At 28.8% G+C, this 20,290-nt stretch overlaps 3 protein-coding genes and 1 pseudogene across 5 annotated transcripts; 1 reads left to right on the top strand and 3 right to left on the bottom strand.

Moving 5' to 3' along the window:
- Positions 1–2,015: 2,015 nt before the first annotated feature.
- Positions 2,016–6,188, bottom strand: LOC140670174 (cytochrome P450 6a2-like). Of its 2 annotated transcripts, none has more exons than XM_072900736.1 (7): positions 6,032–6,188; positions 5,620–5,871; positions 4,218–4,579; positions 3,488–4,013; positions 3,008–3,229; positions 2,627–2,878; positions 2,016–2,531 (listed from the first exon to the last, which is right to left on the bottom strand). In XM_072900736.1, exons 1-7 carry the CDS (start codon positions 6,171–6,173, stop codon positions 2,365–2,367), a joined length of 1,923 nt encoding a protein of 640 aa, XP_072756837.1. In that variant the 5' UTR covers positions 6,174–6,188; the 3' UTR covers positions 2,016–2,364. The 2 variants fall into 2 exon arrangements, with proteins under 2 accessions (XP_072756837.1, XP_072756838.1); XM_072900737.1 differs by having other exon boundaries at positions 2,627–2,746.
- Positions 6,189–6,511: 323 nt separating this feature from the next.
- Positions 6,512–7,529, bottom strand: LOC140670306 (cytochrome P450 6k1-like; annotated as a pseudogene).
- Positions 7,530–9,971: 2,442 nt separating this feature from the next.
- On the top strand, positions 9,972–14,724 carry Alix (programmed cell death 6-interacting protein-like protein AliX). Its single transcript, XM_072900735.1, has 15 exons — positions 9,972–10,230; positions 10,783–10,898; positions 11,153–11,280; positions 11,364–11,642; positions 11,721–11,822; positions 11,901–12,123; positions 12,214–12,337; positions 12,415–12,592; positions 12,678–12,839; positions 12,925–13,068; positions 13,150–13,365; positions 13,473–13,622; positions 13,705–13,849; positions 13,931–14,119; positions 14,189–14,724. Exons 1-15 carry the CDS (start codon positions 9,998–10,000, stop codon positions 14,293–14,295), a joined length of 2,496 nt encoding a protein of 831 aa, XP_072756836.1. The 5' UTR covers positions 9,972–9,997; the 3' UTR covers positions 14,296–14,724.
- A 417-nt stretch (positions 14,725–15,141) lies between these two features.
- Moca-cyp (nuclear cyclophilin protein Moca-cyp) lies at positions 15,142–19,455 on the bottom strand. 2 transcript variants are annotated; one of them, XM_072900738.1, is made up of 9 exons: positions 19,205–19,455; positions 18,191–18,492; positions 17,985–18,072; positions 17,218–17,247; positions 16,975–17,120; positions 16,794–16,887; positions 16,401–16,653; positions 16,139–16,234; positions 15,142–16,052 (listed from the first exon to the last, which is right to left on the bottom strand). In XM_072900738.1, the coding sequence occupies exons 2-9, from the start codon at positions 18,468–18,470 to the stop codon at positions 15,366–15,368; spliced, it is 1,674 nt and encodes a 557-aa protein (XP_072756839.1). In that variant the 5' UTR covers positions 18,471–18,492; positions 19,205–19,455; the 3' UTR covers positions 15,142–15,365. The 2 variants fall into 2 exon arrangements, with proteins under 2 accessions (XP_072756839.1, XP_072756840.1); XM_072900739.1 differs by lacking the exons at positions 18,191–18,492; positions 19,205–19,455 and having other exon boundaries at positions 17,218–17,351; positions 17,985–18,074.
- Positions 19,456–20,290: the final 835 nt, after the last annotated feature.

Here is a 20,290-nt window from a genome sequence, read left to right as displayed (position 1 = left end):
TTTTTTTTATTTTAAAATTCTAACACGGTACGATAATTTTCATATCGAATTCTTGATAAATCATTGAATTATATGTCTACTTAAATGTTTTATTACAAAGTATAAAGATACTAGAAAGAAATGCCAGCAGTTTCTATGTGATACTACGTTTTAATACTCTTATAAATCTTTAAGTTTCATTTCGTGCATATGTGCACACGTATCTATAGTATTTTATATGTTACATGTACGTACCATATAAAATGAGCGCATATCATTTCATGAAACGAAAAGTATTTGTTTCTTTATTTGAAAAATTTATATTCGAAAAAAATATAGTATATTCAAGTATATTTGAAAAAAATCCCAGACTGCACAGGAAGGTCAAAAGATATTTTGAAAATATTTAAAAGATAATAAGACGTCTTTAAGTTGTCTTTTAAGCATTTTTTTATAGACATGTACTGTCTGGAAAGTAACGATAAAAGTAATTGTTAATTTCGTTACTCGTTATCAAAGAATGTAACAAAGTTACATTTTCCGTTACAAACAAAATTGGTAACGCCATTACCGTTACAGTTACCGAAAAAAAAATAACTGTAACGATAACGACGTTACAAGTAACGCGTTACTTCCCAACCCTGTATATAGCTATATTGACTTAACAATTATTTCCTATTGTTTTGGTTAAATTATGTGGATATCGTTTTATAGATAAAATATATAAAATATATATAAAAATTATATATATAAATTTCTTAAGAATGATAAACACATTTATGTAGATTTTATTACGTAATATCTTATTTGAATGTATCAATCTGATTGTGAGAAGTATATTTTGTTGATTATTTAGTGTACACTTCAAACTTAGTAGAACCTTTGATAGTTTGTGATATTTATATATGTATTAAAGCTTATTCTTTATTTTGATTTTAAGGAATATTGACTTTTCTTGAAGTGATAAAGTTGTTGAACAATGTGATAAAATTGTTTTTTTGGTAAACATTTATCTTATATTGTTAGAAAAGCCCCACAAATCTTAATTTGAAAAATGTTTAATATGTTTATGCTGACAAAAAATTATTTGTAATATTATTAAACAAAGAACAATTTTGACACTTCACAGTCTAGAATTAAATATTATTTCTATGTACCGAATATCTTAAACCATATTCAAAAGATATGTATAATATATTAAAACTTTAAATAAGATAGCGTTATCTGTAATAACGTATAACGCTTAATATGTAACCTAAATTTTTAACTTGATAAAAAAACCTGCATACTATTTAAATGCACATTTTCACAAACAAAACGTTTTATCGCACTCTCTTGAAACAAGTAAAGTTTAAAAAACGCGTAGATAGTTGTGCATATATAAATATTAAATATATACTTTATATATGGTTATTTTATTTTATACTAAGAATAAGTTATATACATATATTTTGAAAACACAATGACACAATAAAGAGCGGACGTGAATGGAGAGCATGAAATAATTTCAAATAAAAGATATATACAAAAAAAAAAAATATACACATTTTCTTTGAAATGCAAATTAAGTGGCCTATCTCAATCGATCCCCAAAAACGCTCAATGTAAAAGAAGCCTAAACGGTGCAAAACGTAAAACGAGATGCTCTAGTAAAAACAAAAACACATGTTTAAACTGTCAAACACTAAAATGTAAAATAAATCCAAAAAATAATGAATCAGAGGCAACTCAGACCGAGAAAAACAGCAGGGACAATACGAACAATCGATATACAAATGATAAAAGTTAACGACAAATTCAAATAAATATCCAATATTATCAAAACATAACCGCGCAAATAATAGATTCTAACAGTCAAAGGACACGTACTAAAACAATATCAAGTCTTAGATAGGTTGTCAATAAATTAAACATGCTTTATTTACAGTATTGGTCTGGCGATTTAAGACATTTTTTTGACATTTTATATGAATCATCTTAGATATTAAATCTTTTTCTCAAAAACGGTTCTCAGGAAGTTATATATATCTTAACAAAAAATATATATTCATACATTATAACAAAACAATGTTTAATGAATGTTAAAAATATAAACGATATATATTCCTTATTTCCGCTATTTTGACACATTCTAAAACTCAATAGAAAAAGAAAAATAATGAAATTTTATATATAATAACGTAAATTTAAATAAGGTAATTAAACTGTTTTATCAATTATTTATATCACCGTATTATATGCAATGTTATAAAAAAATAGGTACTAAATAAATGCAATTAAAACGGTAATAGCAGTAACAGCTATTTTTTTATTCTGATTTATAGTTATTTTCTTTACTTTCTTTACGCATGCTTTCTGAGAAAAGAGACCGAGCTTAAATTAAGATCAATTAATTTTAATCATTTTTAAATATATTCCATCTAATGGTGATAATATGAAAGCCTTAGGATCACATATGTAAGGTATTTGCGTTTTTTCACAAGTTTCGACTTTATAGTTTTGCAATATCTTTATAAGTCCAATCTTTATTTGATAAACAGCAAAGCGAGCACCTGAAAAATAAAAATAATTATTATAAAATAACATGAAGTGTCTTTCAGTTATTAAACAGAATTTGAAGAACATATTTAAATATATTTCACTTTACCAATGCAATTCCTTGGCCCATCGCCAAAAGGTAAATAAAACATTGAGTGTCTGGTTTGCACAAGTTCGTGAGTAAATCTCTCTGGATCGAATACATCAGGGTTTGGATAAATATCTGGATCTCGTTGAATCGCGTAAATAGGAATTATTATGCTTTGGTTTTTGGGTATATTAACTTTAGTACCCTCAAAAATATAACTTGACGTCGATATTCTCTCAAGCTGTACCGCTGGAGGATATTTTCGCAAAGTTTCTATGAAATATTGAAATTATAAAAATATATTTCTAATTTGCATTAAAAGTCAACAACAGAATATATTATAATGTTGTGCTGTAAATCAATAGTATATTTTTTTTTATTTTTTCCCTTTAATTAACGTACCATGGAAAATTTTATCTAAATAACTCATTTTTTTAACGTTCTCATATGTAAAATTGCCACTAGGTTTTTTATATTCTTTATCAATTTCTTCACGTAGTTTAACTTGTATTTCCTGATTTAATGCCATCTCGTAAAGAGCGTTACTGATGGTCACCGATGAATTTTCAAAACCGGCACCGAAAAATACAAATGCTTGAGCAGCTAAGAAATGGTCTGTCAAATCTAAAATATAATATTTTCTTGTTGCAAATAATCTTATTTCTTTTTGAATATTAAACATTATTTAAAATTATTTTTACTTTAAAATTATGTAAAACTGTATTTAAAATTTTAATTTATATTTTATTTATCCATTTAAAAATTAATATACCGTAAACTAATCAAGTTAATATTTCATATATTAACTTAAACTCATAATTTTTTTTGTTTAAAAAACATAATGATAGAAAATATTCATTAAGATAAACAATTGTCACTAACCAATATCACCCAGTTTATTTGAATGTTTTTTTAATTCACGCAGTGTATCAATAAAATCGTGCCTAACAGTATTATTTGTATCTCTATACTTCATGGTCTCTACGACAAGGCGTGTAAAAAATTCGATTATCTCCATTTGTGGTAAGATGTAACTGAGTATGTCGCAAAGCCAGGGCAGAGATTGTTTGAGTCTCAATTGTAGAATATTTTTCCAGCTTGGCATGAACATCTTTTTTCCTATTCTACGGAATTCGTTATCTTTGTCCGATAGAGCGTTTATCTCGATGCCGAAAACGCAAGTACCGATTACATCGGTCGTATATTTCGCCGTCAATTCGCAACATTCTATCGACTCGTTTTTATTCACCAGTTTTTCTATATATCGATCAAGTCGATCAGCGCATTGCGATATTAAAAAGAACATCTCCTTTAATTTGCCGGTTGAAAAAACTGGCGACAGTCTTGTTCTTAATGGTCGCCATCTTTTAAATTCTAACGCGAAAAGATGTTGCGACAGGGGATCTAACTGTAATGAACAAAATTATAATCGAATAAATTTCCCAATTAAAGAATTTATTTTACACTAGATTACTTGAATTAAGTCTTATGATTTTAAATAATTCTAATTATTCGACAAATATAATAGTGTATTTTAAAGTTGCTGAAACATATTCTATTTATATAAATTCAAATATCATAATATAGTTAAAATATATTTTTGCTCACATACCTTTTCATGAATGGGTGTTCCTCTATCGGCAAACGCAGTAAAATCTTTGATAAGAATATCTTTAATTAAATCTGGATCTTTTACAACAAGAATAGGTCTTGTTACATTGAATACTCCAATCATAGGTTCATATTTGTAGTCTTTGCATATTTTCATCATATTATCATGGAGGCCCATTTTTGCAAGCATAACGTCTTTAAAATTACCGAATCCTGGTATCGGTTGTGGACCACGAACGCCACGTGACTTCCAAAAATCGAAAGTTGATGTAAAGTAATAATAAGCAAAGATAAGTATAGCAGCAATGCCGCACAGTATTTCGAAAAATCCCATTGTTGATCGATTATAGCAAGCAATGTTCGCTGAAAAAGAAAATAACGTCTTGTAAAAAAATAATTAATTTAATAAATTTAATAACTAACTAATTATTTTAATAAGTAAATTTTTAATAAATAAATGCATTCGCAAGTAATAAAATTATTCTTAACATAATATGTAAATGTTTGTAAATTGTAGTTTTATGAAATTTTATAGAAAGTTCACGGAACTGACATACTCATTTTCAAATGATTTTTTTTTTCGAAATGAAAAAGATGAAAATAAAATAAGTAAATAAAGATGAAAATAAAATAAGTAAAAGGCTCTCAATATTACTGACTAATATAATTAAAACAAAATTAGACAACGAAGAACCGACGCGCATGTACAGCGTGAAATAATTTCAAAATAATTCAATTAATTATTTAGTTTATACGTTTCGGATTTTTTTCGAGTTTCTTCAGTGACTTAAAAATCATAAAAACAAACATACAAGATAAAAATAAAAATAAAGATAATAAAACAACTGACAATAAAATTAATATACCTACATTTTTTTTCAAAATGCAAATAGGGTGACTTTTCAACCGTTCCACACAAATGTCGAATGTAAGATACCTCTTAAATGGTGCAAAACATAAAGAGAGATGCACTAATAAAGACAAAAGCACATGTTCAAACTGTCAAAAAATTAAAATAAAAAAAATTTTTTAAATAATGAACCAGTAGCAACTCACACAATCTTTTACACGCCTTGTCGTAGAGAGAAGAATAGTAGAGACAAGTCGGTTGTCGTGTAGACAACCGACATACAAATGATAGAATTTAACGAGTAATTCGAATATACATCCAATGTCATAAAAACATAACACGTAAATAATAGATTCTAACCGTCAAAGGACACGTACCAAAACAATATCATCTCAAACCTTCGATAGATTTTCAATAATAGTTAAATATGCTTTATTTAATTTTACATCATTGCTCTGGAGATTTAAGACATTTTTTTGACGTTTTATACATGAAGTGTCTTCCAGTTATTAAACAGAATTTGAAAAACATATTTAAATCTATTTCACTTTACCAATGCAATTTCTTGGTCCATCGCCGAAAGGTAGATAAAACATTGAGTGTCTGGTTTGCACAAGTTCGTCAGTAAATCTCTCTGGATCGAATACATCAGGTTTTGGATAAATATCTGGATCTCGATGAAACGCGTAAACGGGAATTATTATGTTTTGGTTTTCTGGTATATTAATTTTAGTACCATCAAAAGTATAACTTGACGTCGATTTTCTTACAAGCTGTGTCACTAGAGGGTATTTTCGTAAAGTTTCTGAACATATTAAGAACAATGAAAAAGAAGTATAAAATATCGAAATTATAAAAATAGATTTCTTATTTGTATTAAAAGTTAACAACAGAATATATTAAAATTATTAAATTGTGCTGTAAATCAATAGCATATTTTTTTATTATATTTTCCCTTTACGTACCTTTGAAAATTTTATCCAAATAACTCATTTTTTTTAACGTTCTCATATGTAAAATTGCCGCTATGTTTTTTATATTCTTCATCAATTTCTTCACGTAGTTTATCTTGTATTTCCTGATGTAATGCCAATTCCTAAAGGACATTAGTTATGGTTATCACTGAAGTTTCAAAACCACTACCGAAAAATACAAATGCTTGAGCAGCCAAGAAATGGTCTGTCAAATCTAAAGTATAATATTTTCTTGTTGCAAATAGTCTTATTTCTTTTCAAACATTAAAAATTATAATTTAAAATTATTTAAAATTATATTTATTTTAAAATTATGTAAAATTGTATTTAAAATTTTAATTTATATTTTATCTGTCTATTTAAAATTAATATGCAGTGAATTGATTTTTCATATATTAACTTAAACTTATGAACTTTTTTTGTTTAGAAAACTTTTTGATAAAAAATATTCATTAAGATAAACAATTGTCACTAACCAATATCACCCAGTTTATGTGGATGTTTTTTTAATTCACGCAATGTATCAATAAAATCGTGCCTAACAATATTATTCCCATCTCTATATTCCTATTTCTATGGTTTTTACGACCAGGCGTGTAAAAAATTTGGTTATTCATTTGATATAAGATGTAACTAATTATGTCGCAATGCCAGGGCAGAGATTGTTTGAGTTTCAAATGTAGAATATTTCTCCAGCTTGGTAAGAACATCTTTCTTCCCATTCTGCGGAATTCGTTATCTTCATCCGATAGAGCGTTTATTTCGATGCCGAAAGCGCAAATACCGATTACATCAGTCGTATATTTCACCGTCAATTCGCGACATTCTATCGACTCGTTTTTATTCACCAGTTTTTCTATATATTGATCAAGTCGATCAGCGCATTGCGATATTAAAAAGAACATCTCCTTTAATTTGTCGGATGTAAAAACGGGCGACAGTCTTGTTCTTAATGGTCGCCATCTTTTAGATTCTAACGTGGAAAGATTTTGCGATAGGGGATCTAACTGTAATAAACAAAATTATAATAAAAAATTATAATTAACTTTTTCTTTGGTGGCTAAAATTTGACAAAATTGTCAACATGATATTAATAAACTTGACATTTAAATAACATCTAAAATATGGAAATTTATTCTATAATTATTAAATTATTTAAATTTTCTTGAATGTTATCTATTATCAATAAATACAATTAAATACAAATATTTTAGTTCTTTTGAGAATACTTGCATATAATTTTATTATCATAGAAGAATTTATTTATCATGAATATTTTAAATTTATCATGAATATTTTGTTCGTTGCGAATTCATAGTCTTTTGTATATTCTTTATATCAATTGATTCCTCTCATTATTTTATGCATAAAAGTGTTAAAATAATTGGAAATTAAATATTTAATGAGATATTTCATAGTTTATGTAAAATTATGTCGAATTAAAGTATAAAATATATATCTTGTAAACTATTAAATTTTTGACCATCATATGTCCTTATAATTTTTTACATAAAATTTTGTCCAAAGCTATTAAAAATAACGAGAAAATTCTTCTTGCAGTTAATTGGTGCCTTTTAAATGACAAACAAAGCATTGCCGTCAGTCTCTTAAAAAAACTATAAAAAAATATATTATATATTAATTAAATATATATTAATATTTTTTTTCAAATATACATTATAATTCATAAAAGAAATATATATGACTGTGAAATTAAAAAACAGAAATATATATATATATATATATATATATATGAAAAAAAATATTAATCATTTTTGGGGAAAAAATGTGACAAAAAATAAATTTTTGTCCCTGAATCACACACCTCTTTATTAAGAAATCTATCTATCTATCTTTTCTTAATTCAAATGCATATAGTATATTTGCTAGATAATTTGTTACATAATAATGTTTATCGTCTATTTCTGTTGTGCATGTGCATATATTAAAGTGTTGATTGCACATAATATTTTATACATTTGCGTCTCGACAGTCGTTATTTCTAAAGGCATGCAAATAGATTTGTTAATTCCTAATTCCTTTATTTTTCAGATTTCTTATTATTATCAATTTACAAATACATATAAAATTATGTGCAATTTGCATCATGAAAGTTTAATAATCAATAAAAATTACTTTAAATTTACATATTTAATTCTTGCAATAAATTTTTAAAGTATTATATGTTTTAAACTATTATATATCTTGTATTAGTTTTTTATCAATTATTTACAAATTTTATATATGTACATATATATATATATATACATAATAATACTTTAAAACTTTATTATTGCAAGAATTAAATATATAATTAAAAATAATTCTTTAACTTTTATGACACAAATTGCACATAATTTTATATGTAGTTGTAAATATAATTATAAAAATCTCAATAAAGGAATTAATGAATCTCTTATTTTCATGCTTTTAGAGATAATAATTGTTTTGACATTTTACACTTTGCTAATAAAATTATATCTCAGAACAAATTTAGAATCACTATAATTTGTTGGCATATTTACTCCTTTTTAAGAGAAAAAGCCGTATCATTATGTACATCTATGATATGTGATATAAATACTAGTCATGTTAACAACACAATTTAAGTATCTTTATTATCAATAATGCAGGTGTCAGGAATAAACATGGTACACGGATATACATATTCGATTAAAAAGTCAAAAAATGTCGAGGCATCTAACGAGAAGAAAGCATTAGATAGATAAGCAACAGACTGTTGTAAGCATTGTTTATAACATATTACTATATATATATATATATATATATATATACAGGGTGTCTCATAACTAATAATTGATGAACTATTAATTAAAAACGCTCAGGATATGCTGAACGCTATATGCGACGCGCGCTCATACGCTAAGCGTTTTTAATTAATATTTTAATAATTATTGCGAAAATCGGAAAATGATACAGGACTTTTATGTTCAGTTTGACCTGCTCTATCAGCCCTAGAGATGGGGCGATTATTATCGGACATCTTGTACATATGTATAATATTGTTCGCTAAACGTTTTTAATTAATATTTTAATAATTATTGCGAAAATCACAAAATAACCTAATACTTTTTTGTTCAGTTCACTGTACTCTATCCGTTCACGAGCGTTGGCTCGTTAGTTATGAGACACCCTGTATATATATTATAATATAAATCTGTTTCATATTTTGAGACCTTCACAATTGCGGATCTAGCACGGACACAAACCAATCGGTCGCTTTACCGAAAAGTAGATCCATGTAGTTCCGCCGGCTGTAAAATGGATCTAGTTAGCGCCACTGTACCGCGGGGAAAAAGTGTCTGAGGCATGGGCGCCTCTCAGATTTCTCTCTGATAGTAGTCAAAAATATTGATTTCATATATATACATATTTTACTGGATTAGAAGAATAATAAATAATTTACAACCATTTTTTCAATTTTATTGTTTAAATTGATAAATAAAACCAAAACATTTCCCATATCATTTTCGAGAGAGTCCCGTTAGCATACATTCCGATAGCACACAACCATACATATTGACCGATGCCTAGGGTAAGCAGCACGGTTAGCCAATCAGAAGATTCTAACATTCAATGGCCAATTAACATTGTCCCTTATCGGATCTCTCGTCCACCATTTTCTTTGCCAAATATCTGATGAGAAATGTGCTGATTTAAATGATATAATGCATGTAAAAAGAGATAGAAATCCTTCCAAGACTATACATATTTCCTTCTAATTCTGGGGGTTTTCCAGTAAAGACACAGACGACACAGGGTAACACAGTGTCCATTAGTGTAAGGGAGACACAACGAATGTTCTCTCTCACACTAATGGACACTGTGTCGCTGTGTCGCTTGCTGGAAAACGCCCTCTGTGGTCTTAATTTTTTTGTAAGCTGGTATAGGGAGAGCTCATTCTAGTATACTATAGAACTCTATGATTGAGGACTTATGTCACATTTGACATTATACGTCAAGATGGCTGAGCTTATTGCGATTCCGTTGAAGAAACCTTCCGACGTTGATATAGTAAAACCGCTTACAAATGTCATTAAATCAACCTACAACACCCCAGGCAATCAGAAAGATTATACGGACGCTATCGCGGAATTTAGCAAGCTGAGAAATAACGCCCTTTGGCGGGCCTTTGAGAAATATGAAAGTTCTTTGCAGGTTATCTACAGGTATGAGTCATCTTTTTTTATTTCGATTAAATTTCATGCGACAATTATTAGTGTCACAAATTATTGTCATGACTTTTCAAATTGTCTGATGAAACACGTATGTATTCCACTTATATATTGGCTGCACGTTTTATGTATTTGCTCTGTTAAAGCCACATCAGTGATACAGTCGATGACTTGCTGACGGTGAATTTTTAATTGACTCATTGACAGTTGTTATTTATTTACAAGATGTCTCAAATATTTCGCTTTTTTTTTTTTTTACACGTTTTCCACCTGAAAAAAAAAAGCTTACACATGTCATAAGTACTATTAAAAATTTTTATACAGTTAACTTTAATGACATAGATTATTGACAATGTTTGCATTGCAAATGAACTTTAAAATTTACAATTCATATTGGTACAAAGAAAGTTTAAAGTTATATTAAGAAGTTTCTCATAGAATAAAATTCTATTATTTTTGTTAGAATAATGAATGCTCATATATATATATATATATATATATATATATATATATATATATATATATATACTGTAACTTTATTTATAGCTATTATGATCAATTATGTGCTTTGGAAGGAAAAATCCCTGCTCATGAATTACAAATACCATTCAAGTGGAAAGATGCCTTTGATCGTACAATTTTTGGTGGGAAACTTAGTTTAAGTAAGTATTGAAAAATAAAAGGATGTACCTTAATCTATGCTTTTTAATTAAAATTTTATTATAAAATATATAAATTATTTGTGAACGATTTAAAATAACTGATAAAACATGTTAAAACAGAACATTATACATATATAATTTCTAAATTAAGAATATATCAGATAGATGGAATGACAGATAAGATAAAGTGATATAGATTACTTGAATGAATGTGTATCAAAATGTGATATAACTTATAATATTGTTATGCACAGCCATTAGCACATTGGCATATGAAAAAGTATGCGTACTTTTCAATATCGCTTCTTTACAAAGTTCGATAGCTGCTACACAATCGTTAGATAGTGACGAAGGATTGAGACTGTCGGCTAAATTATTTCAGGTTTGCTTTTTCATATTTCTATACCTCATTAATAATATTCTTACATATTTTGTGTATCTTAATCAATTAAAATTCTTCTTTAGCAATCAGCTGGGATATTTAATTATCTGAAAGGAAATGTCATGATGGCAATTCAACAAGAACCAACGCCTGATATTAGTCCAGAAACGCTTGGAGCATTAAGTGCATTAATGCTCGCGCAAGCGCAAGAAATATTTGTGCATAAAGCAATCCACGATTCTATGAAAGACGGCGTTGTCGCTAGACTGGCAGCACAAGCAGAAGAATTATATGCAGATGCTTTGAAATTATTTCAAAAGGAAATCTTTCGTGCATTTTGGGACAAAGAATGGGTGCCTTTGGTTAGTATATTAAAAAATATAGATAATTTTTTCCTTACATTTGCATATATTATTTTTATAGATAAATCTGGTTTACAGATAGCAGGTAAACAAGCTGGTTATCGCGCCATGGCTGAATATTATCAATCACTCGTATGCAAAAATAATAAATTGATTGGAGAAGAAATTGCTAGATTAGAGGTAATTGTGATATATATCAATTCAGTTATCTATTTTATATAAAAGTCTATGTTTATAATGATATATTAACATTTTTAGCATGCTGTGGAGTTGTTCAAAGCTGCCCAGCAAAGATCAAATAAGCCAAGCTTATTCCAAGATTATGCCAACAGAGCACAAAGAAATCTGACGGAAGTAAAAAAGGATAATGATTTTATATATCACGAAAGAATTCCAGACATTAAGAATGTAGAAGCTATAGGAAAAGCTAGTGTTGCTAAATTACTTCCGCTTCCCGAAACATTCAGTTCTGATTTTAAAGGTTAAACGCGATATTAATAATTTTAAAAAAGAAAAGAAATATCTTGTTTTTTTTCACAAATATTGTACTTATATTGTCTCACATTTATAGATTTGTTTGTGGAATTATTACCTGTTACTATTCATAATGCATTGTCAGCCTATGAGAATCGTCGTAATGAGCTTGTCAATTACGAAGTTTCAAACCTTCGAGAAATGACTCAACTTTTAAACAGGTATAGATGTACATATAAAGTAACACAATATGTCGTGGAATATTATAAACTTGTAATTAACTGTCTTATTATTATAGTGTTTTGGCAAGTTTGAATCTACCAGCGGCTATAGAAGATACAAGTGGAACAGAAATACCTCAATCGGTATTAGAAAAAGCCCTTTATGTGCGAAATGCAGGAGGCATACAAGCTTTAGAAGTAGCTACGAAAGAACTACCGGATTTATTACAACGTAATAAAGAGCTTTTGGACGAGGTAAACAAATACATATATGTATATTGCCTCTTATATTTTCTTTAAGCTGAGACTTTTTAAATTGCTACATGTTATTTTTTTATAGTGTGATAGAATGTTGCAAGAGGAACGTGAATCAGACAACCAATTAAGAGAACAATTCAAAGAACGTTGGAAGCGAACACCCAGTGCCCGACTGACAGAACAATTTACTATTAATTTACAAAAATATCGTGAAATTATAAATAACGCAATTACTGCTGATAAGGTAAAAAGATACTTCAAAGTTAAAATACGACTTAATGAATCTGTACTTTTATTAATGTTTTATTATATAATCATCGACGCATAAGGTGGTTCGTGACAAATTTGAAAGTAATAAAGAAGGAATGGAAATTTTAAGTTTGGATGAGGACGAACTTACTAGGATTGTTCCGCAAGGTTCGGCTATACAAGAGAGTAATGTTGTTGTACAACTCAGAAAATTAATGGATAATGTAGGTGGACAACAATACAGTGAATTGCTTTGTGTGGATTAATTTCTTGAATTCTAATCGTTATTAAATATTTTCTTTTAGGTGGAAACATTGAAAGCTGAACGAGATGCTATTGAAAGCGAATTCAAATCCGCTACCAATGATATGAAGACTACATTCCTTTCGGCGCTAGCTAAAGATGGTGCGATCGATGAACCAAATTTATCTGTCGAAAGTTTGGGAAAATGTTATGGACCTTTACAAAAACAAGTACGAGAAAGCATAGCACGTCAAGAAAAATTAGTTGCTGAAATTCAGGTACGTTTAAGATTTCACACACATACAGGAAACAATTGTAATTTGTTGCAAAAAAGATGAAACAGAGATATACTGTATATATATGTATAAATTTGTTATGTTTTTAGACATGTCATACAGAATTTACGAATGAACAAGCTGGTAGTGGAAGCGCCCGGGAAACAATGCTCTGTAAACTGGCTTCCGCTTATGATGCATTTAAAGAGTTAAAAAGTAACTTGACAGAAGGGGCTAAATTTTATAACGACTTGACACAGGTACACATTTATGTCGTGACAATTCGTTATTTGTCCCAATTTTTTGTCACTGTCTAAACAATTTACTTTTCTATCTGCGTAGCTACTGGTAGTTTTCCAAAACAAGATATCCGACTTCTGTTTCGCCCGAAAAACTGAAAAAGAAGAACTATTGAAGGATTTAACAACGAACTTGAGTCATACCGGTCCTGCTACAACACCAAGCATCCCGTCTCATCATAGCAGTGGTACTAAATCTGAATACATTTATCGGCTTTATTAATATTCTCTGAAGTTCAAAAAAATATATATCAAGTCTATCTTAAAAGGACAATCCGGTGTAAATCAACCAGCGGAAATCGGTACGGCACCGCCGCAGCTACCATATCCTACGCAACATCAAGGTGGTATGCCTATACCTTACGGTGCTACACCAGCAACACCCTATCCAGCCTATGTTCCTCCACCGATGCCGACAACGTACAATCCATATGCTACAATGCCATATCCTACACAAGGTATATTTTGGTTCTATTATCTGTATATATAATTCAAAATGCATAACAAAATTTTTGATTTTTTTTTAGGAGGATACAATCCGTACCAAGGTATGCCTCAAGTTCCATACGGAGGCTATGCGACAATGCCGCGTTATGGTGGTACTCAGCCACCGCATGGTCAAAATCCATGGTGAATTATACAAGCAGTTTTAGTATATACTGTGATTTTACGTAAATTGCATAACATTAATTCTAATAATATTTATATATATTTTATACAAAGTCTGCTATTAATTAACATTCGGAGCTGATTGTGCATAATTCAAGGCATTTTGCTAATTGTTACAAGTTTTGCCATTTTGAGGTGCCTTCTGTTTGATGCTACAAAAGTTTTCATTTCTTTGATTGATCAAGTCAAGATGAAAAAGGTATAGATTTCTTTGCTTCGATTAGTTAATAAAACGCTTCAAAACTTTTTTAGCATAGAACAGAACAAACTTCGAGTCCTCCATCTAATACAGATTGATCGATTGACGTTGGTATTTGTTAAGCTTTAAGTGCTGCTTATCAATTTATGTAGAAAGCACATATTATCAATTTATAAATATATTTTGTAAAATAAAGCCAAACATATACAAATTATTTTTCCTAGATCTTTTTTGTTAACGACTTTCTCTAATTATAATTCAAAAAAATTACATAAATATGAATACAAGTCATTTATTTATTACAATTTTACATGATATATATTTTAAAAGCTTTGCACATAAAAAATATTTAAAGTATATATATAGCTTTTTTCATTAATTACATTATATATAATTTAAGATTTAATTTATGTAACTTAGTTAATTGAAATATTTCGATTTTTAATTCTGAAAAAGATCAGAAATTTCTGAGAAAGTTTTGATATGGAAATATCTTGGAAATCTTTTTTTTTTTAAGCAATGCAATACATATATTCAATATATATATGAAGTTTTAGTATAGGAAAGAGGTAGAGAAGATTCGAAATATAGATATTCTTTTGTAAGAGAATATACAAACATATAATAGATTTTATTATACACTCCACAGAAACGTGCACTAATCAAATAAGTGATCAAAAGAGAATTGAGTTATAATAATTCTGATATTATTATATAGCACTATTGATCCACAAACTAATAATGTTGGTGATTTCTTTTTGATAATTGATATTATATAATAATTTTTCATACTTAACAGGATAAGTAAAAGAAAAGAACATGAAATGACATACAAATTACTTTTTGGAGTGCTGGCTACTTGAACTGCTTGATCGTGAACGACGTTTAAATTTCGGTTGACTCGTATCCGTTACGCTATCAATTTTTTTATATTTATTTTTGTCATAGCGCGAAAAATTATCGTTGTCTTGGTAGGAATTAAAATTATTTGGACGTCTATCGTTGCGTCTATCGTAGTGTCTGTAATTATCTCTTCTGTTAGCTCTGTAAGAATCTCGTCTACGAGGAGAATAATTTCTCCGATTCCTTCTATCACGACTTCCTCTACGATCATAGTCCCTCTCTCTTGATCTTCGGCGATCTCTTGATCGAGAACGTCCGCGCCGTCTGCTTCTATCTCTCGAATCACGTCGGGAACTTCTGTCATTGTAAGATCGATTGTTGTCACGTTTTAATGATTTTTCATTCTTATTATGTTTAATATCCTCTTTGTTTTGCGTAATGTCATTATCTTCCATGTCTCTCTTTGCATTGTCATCTTGCTGATAGGCTATTTTATTCATAGCTGCTGTCTCATCTATCTGGTCATTTTCTTTATTCTCCATCAATTCTGTTGTGCATATATTATCTAGATCTTGTACTTGATTATTTTCATCAGAATTGTCTGCAAATTTTTTAGGTCTGTCAATTTCACCTTGCTTATCAAATCCCTCTTCTTTCTTGACACGTTCCTTTTCTATTTTCTGCAATATAAATTCACAATGCAAAAAAAGGAACTAACAATCGTATATATGTATTTTAATATATGTACACGCTATAATATATATACCTGAAATTCGTGCAATTTGATAGTACGATTTTGAGCTTGCTTCCAATGAGGTGGAGTTATACTTCTGGAACGACTTCGAGAAGGAGTATGATATCGCTGAAAATTTATTTAAAATACATACATTTGATTAAGATTAATATATGAATGAAGCTAACGAATGAAATTCGATGCTACATTTTCATTAGTTCATTACAAATACATAATTAATTCATTTAATAGCCAGTTACATAACAAATACTAACTTATATTAATAATCACTTACGAATATTCCTCTACCCTTAAAAACACGACCAGTCTTTCTGTGAGATCGTACACGATCTCTTCCATAATGCTGTCTAAATTCCTTCTGATTTGCATTATTGGTGGAGCCTGCTCTATATAAAAATTTATTTGCCGGTACTTCTGGAATTTCATCAGGATCAATTTTAGTAACAGATACTAGTGGATGTGGTTGCCCGCTATCTTCCTCATTAGAATCCCGAATTTCACCGTCTTCTGACTTTACTTTCTTTTTACTGAAATAATATATTATGATTATTAATATTAAATATTTTAACGGATTTAAAAATTCATCTTTTTCTGTTTTAATAAATTAATAATTTACATTCATAATAAAATAATTGACATTCAAAATTTATATTCTTATCTGCTGTACCTTTTTTTGCTCTTCTTTTTCTTTTTTGCTTTATCGGGATAGGAATCAGACTCGGAATCCTCAGAACTACTTTGCTTAGCTTCTCGTTTTTTTGCTAAAACGTATAGTAACATATATTTATTTTAGAAAATTGTTTAAATCTTACATCTGTATTGTAAGAATAAATAGATAGCAATTATACCTTTACTCTTTATCTTCAAAACTAATTCTCCACAGTTTACAACCTTAGCATCTTGTAATGGACGAGACATGCGATCTACTGGAAGTCCTTCAATGTGTGTAATGATTTCTTGCCCAGTCACTACTTCTCCAAAAACCACATGGACACTGAAGGAAGAAAATACTTGCATATAGACAAACAGGTTTTTAAACAAATTATATATATATATATATATATATATATTAAACATGGATCTATACTTACTTGTCGAGGTGAGGCGCTGGTTGTGTTGTACTACAACAACAAAATATGATTAAGGGGATGAGAGATGAACAGAAAGAGCCAGCTTTCATTGGTCATTGTGTTGTAGTAGTGATGTGCAGACCCTTCCCTCATGACTACACAAAAACATCGCTAAGTTATTCATTCCTCCAGAATTATTCTTATTTCTATGTTTTTCAATATCCTTTGCGTGTTTGCTGCATAAATCATGATGGGAATGAAATTGTACATTCGTGTTGAATTGAAATTTGCTGATTTGTACCATATATTTAAACCTATCAATCGTGAATTTAGAAAATAATGCAACCACTATTGTTACGAATCCAACAATACTTTCATTAGCTTGATTTTAATTCTATGCATATTTTATTAAAAATTATATTGGATGTAATTAATCATGAGAGAGTTCTCTGGTAAATGTGAATAAATATTACATTAACTTTACCCCTTACTTGCATAAAATACCTAGTTATTTTTTAATGGAGGAAAAATAATTTCAGAAAATTTCTCTCTGCAAAGAGAGAATTTTCTTTATGTAATAAAGGAAACACGTAATAACCATGTTGTACTAGCTTGCTAAGGTGCCTGTAAGGTTTTGCTGCTATACATACATAAAGCAGATACAATTATGCTTTATAATATTTGTAATATTATATTGTAAATATATTATAATATATTAAATTTAATAATTATAAATTTAAATAGAAATTTTAAAATATTTCCAAATAATCTTATCTTAAGATACTCACATGAAAAATTGTGAGCCATTGGTATCTTTTCCACGATTTGCCATTGATAACAAAAATGGCTTATTATGCTTGATGATAAAGTTTTCATCTACAAAAATAACAATCATTCTTAAGTAAACAAACAAAGATATAAGATAATATATCTATCAAATTTGTAATTTTGAATTAAATATTTATATATAATACTAGAAATAATATTTATTTACCTGTAAATGTACCACCATAAATGGATTCACCACCTGTTCCATTACCTATTGAAAAATCTCCACCTTGAATCATAAAATCTTTTACAACCCTATGAAAAACAATTCCTTTATAATACAAAGGTTTGCCTGTTGTTTTCCCAAGTCCTTTCTCTCCAGTACATAAAGCGCGAAAGTTTTCGCACGTTATAGGACAAATGTCCTGAAAAAGCTCAAATACTATTCTACCCATGGGCAGTCCACCGACTTCGATGTCAAAGAATACCCTCGTATTAATATTCATGATGAATGGGGCTGTAAATTACCTGTAAATTTCGATAATGACACAAAATAAACATTTATAAAAAAATGTCTAAAGAAACTAACATAGTGTTAAATTTCAAAATATTCTAATTTAGATTTAATATTTAGTTTTAATTTTATCTCTTTTCTTTTCTTTCTGTACAGAAAGTATCAATATTTTTTTCAATAAATTATAAAAAAATGTTTACATAATATCAATACACTGATGAAATAAATTACGTCGACAAATTATGTTTTAATAATTAATAAACTAATGCATGCTCGCATTCTTTGATACAATTCGCAATTTCGTTTCGTATTTACAGATTATAAGAACTTTTACATTTTATAGTATATAACTTTTATATATTTAAAAATCTCCCTTATATAAATACACTCTTACGCATCGTTTTAAAAAGATAATGATAATGGAAAGAAAAATAAGTTGAACGGAGATTAAAAGAAATTTGCAAAAATCATCGTGCGAATGATAGCCTCCTACAACACTATATATATCTTTGTGATAATGAGGTGACGCGTGGCTCTTCTCTGTATAGGAATTTTGTAGGACTCGTAGCCCCAGGAGTTCGCCTCTCATCTCTCATATGTTATTACGAGTAAACGAATGAATGAAATAATGGCCACAAGTTCGAGAGCCATTTATAGTGTAATTCCCTCGGGGGGAAAAAAAAAAAAAAAAAAAAAAAAAAAAAAAAATAGGTGATAGTCTCTTACTTGAATTTCGTTGAAGGACAAGTCGATCACGTTTGTACTATCAACGCTACAGTCGCACTTGATTATCTGTCACCATCAGTTATAAGATAACACTTGGCTTATATATTACAACTTTCACGAAAAGCGTAATAACGCATAAACATTATTTAGCACAAATTGGTACGCACAATCATCTACGCTGTTCGCCCTTCTGCCGGCGAGATATGTGTCGTTATGGCTCCTGCACACAGTACGCGACAATAGTAGCAGGGAGCAGAGAACAACGCGGTATAGCAGCATAGCCAATCATTTTCCGTTAGCGCGCAACCGGAAAAGTGGGAGGTCGACTGCTGAATTGCGTGTTATTTTCTCTGCAAGGTGTTATATATATATATATTTTTTTTTTTTTAAGAGCAAATTATACCTCGTAAAAAAGCCTATTATCCGGCACCGATTCTTATTTTACTCAGCTGTTTATTCATGTCTTTTTAATAAGAATTTATTTGAGTAACTTTAAAAATGGACAACTACGGAAGCTTTGACTATATAAGTATATATGGAGTGCCAGCAAGTTGCATATCCTATAGCAAAATCAAGCGAATATATAAATAGTGTTCCCGCAATTTGTCACTCGCATTTTGCGCGCGAAATACAAATCATCATCAGCTGCATTTTTTCAAATTCTTTTATATTTATTAAATATTATTTATATTATTTATTATTATGCTATTCCATTACAAATTCTTTAATTCAAAGCCATATACGTACACATTACATAATGTAAATAATAATTATATAAACTCACTTATTATTATTATTATTAATGTTTATATTAATTATGAACTTTTGTAATATGATTGAAACAGCTATAATTATTATAGTAATTAATTGTAAAAGCTACATTAAACTTTAAAGTAATGTATATTAAATTTTATATTACATACCTGAAAAAGATTATCGTCTCATCCTTTTCATGACTTTTATAACGAGTGCTATTACACCCTTTTACAAAACAAACTGGGATAATTAATTTTATTCGCAATTATATTTATACTTATTATTATCTCTTTTAAATCACAAGCACAAACTATATCTAATTTTTAGTTC

The sequence above is a fragment of the Anoplolepis gracilipes genome, chromosome 10 (genome assembly GCF_047496725.1).
Source record: "Anoplolepis gracilipes chromosome 10, ASM4749672v1, whole genome shotgun sequence".
In the NCBI taxonomy this organism is placed as follows: Eukaryota; Metazoa; Arthropoda; class Insecta; order Hymenoptera; family Formicidae; genus Anoplolepis; species Anoplolepis gracilipes.
Note: the sequence above shows the minus strand (reverse complement) of the source record. Positions and strands in the feature narration are given on the sequence as shown.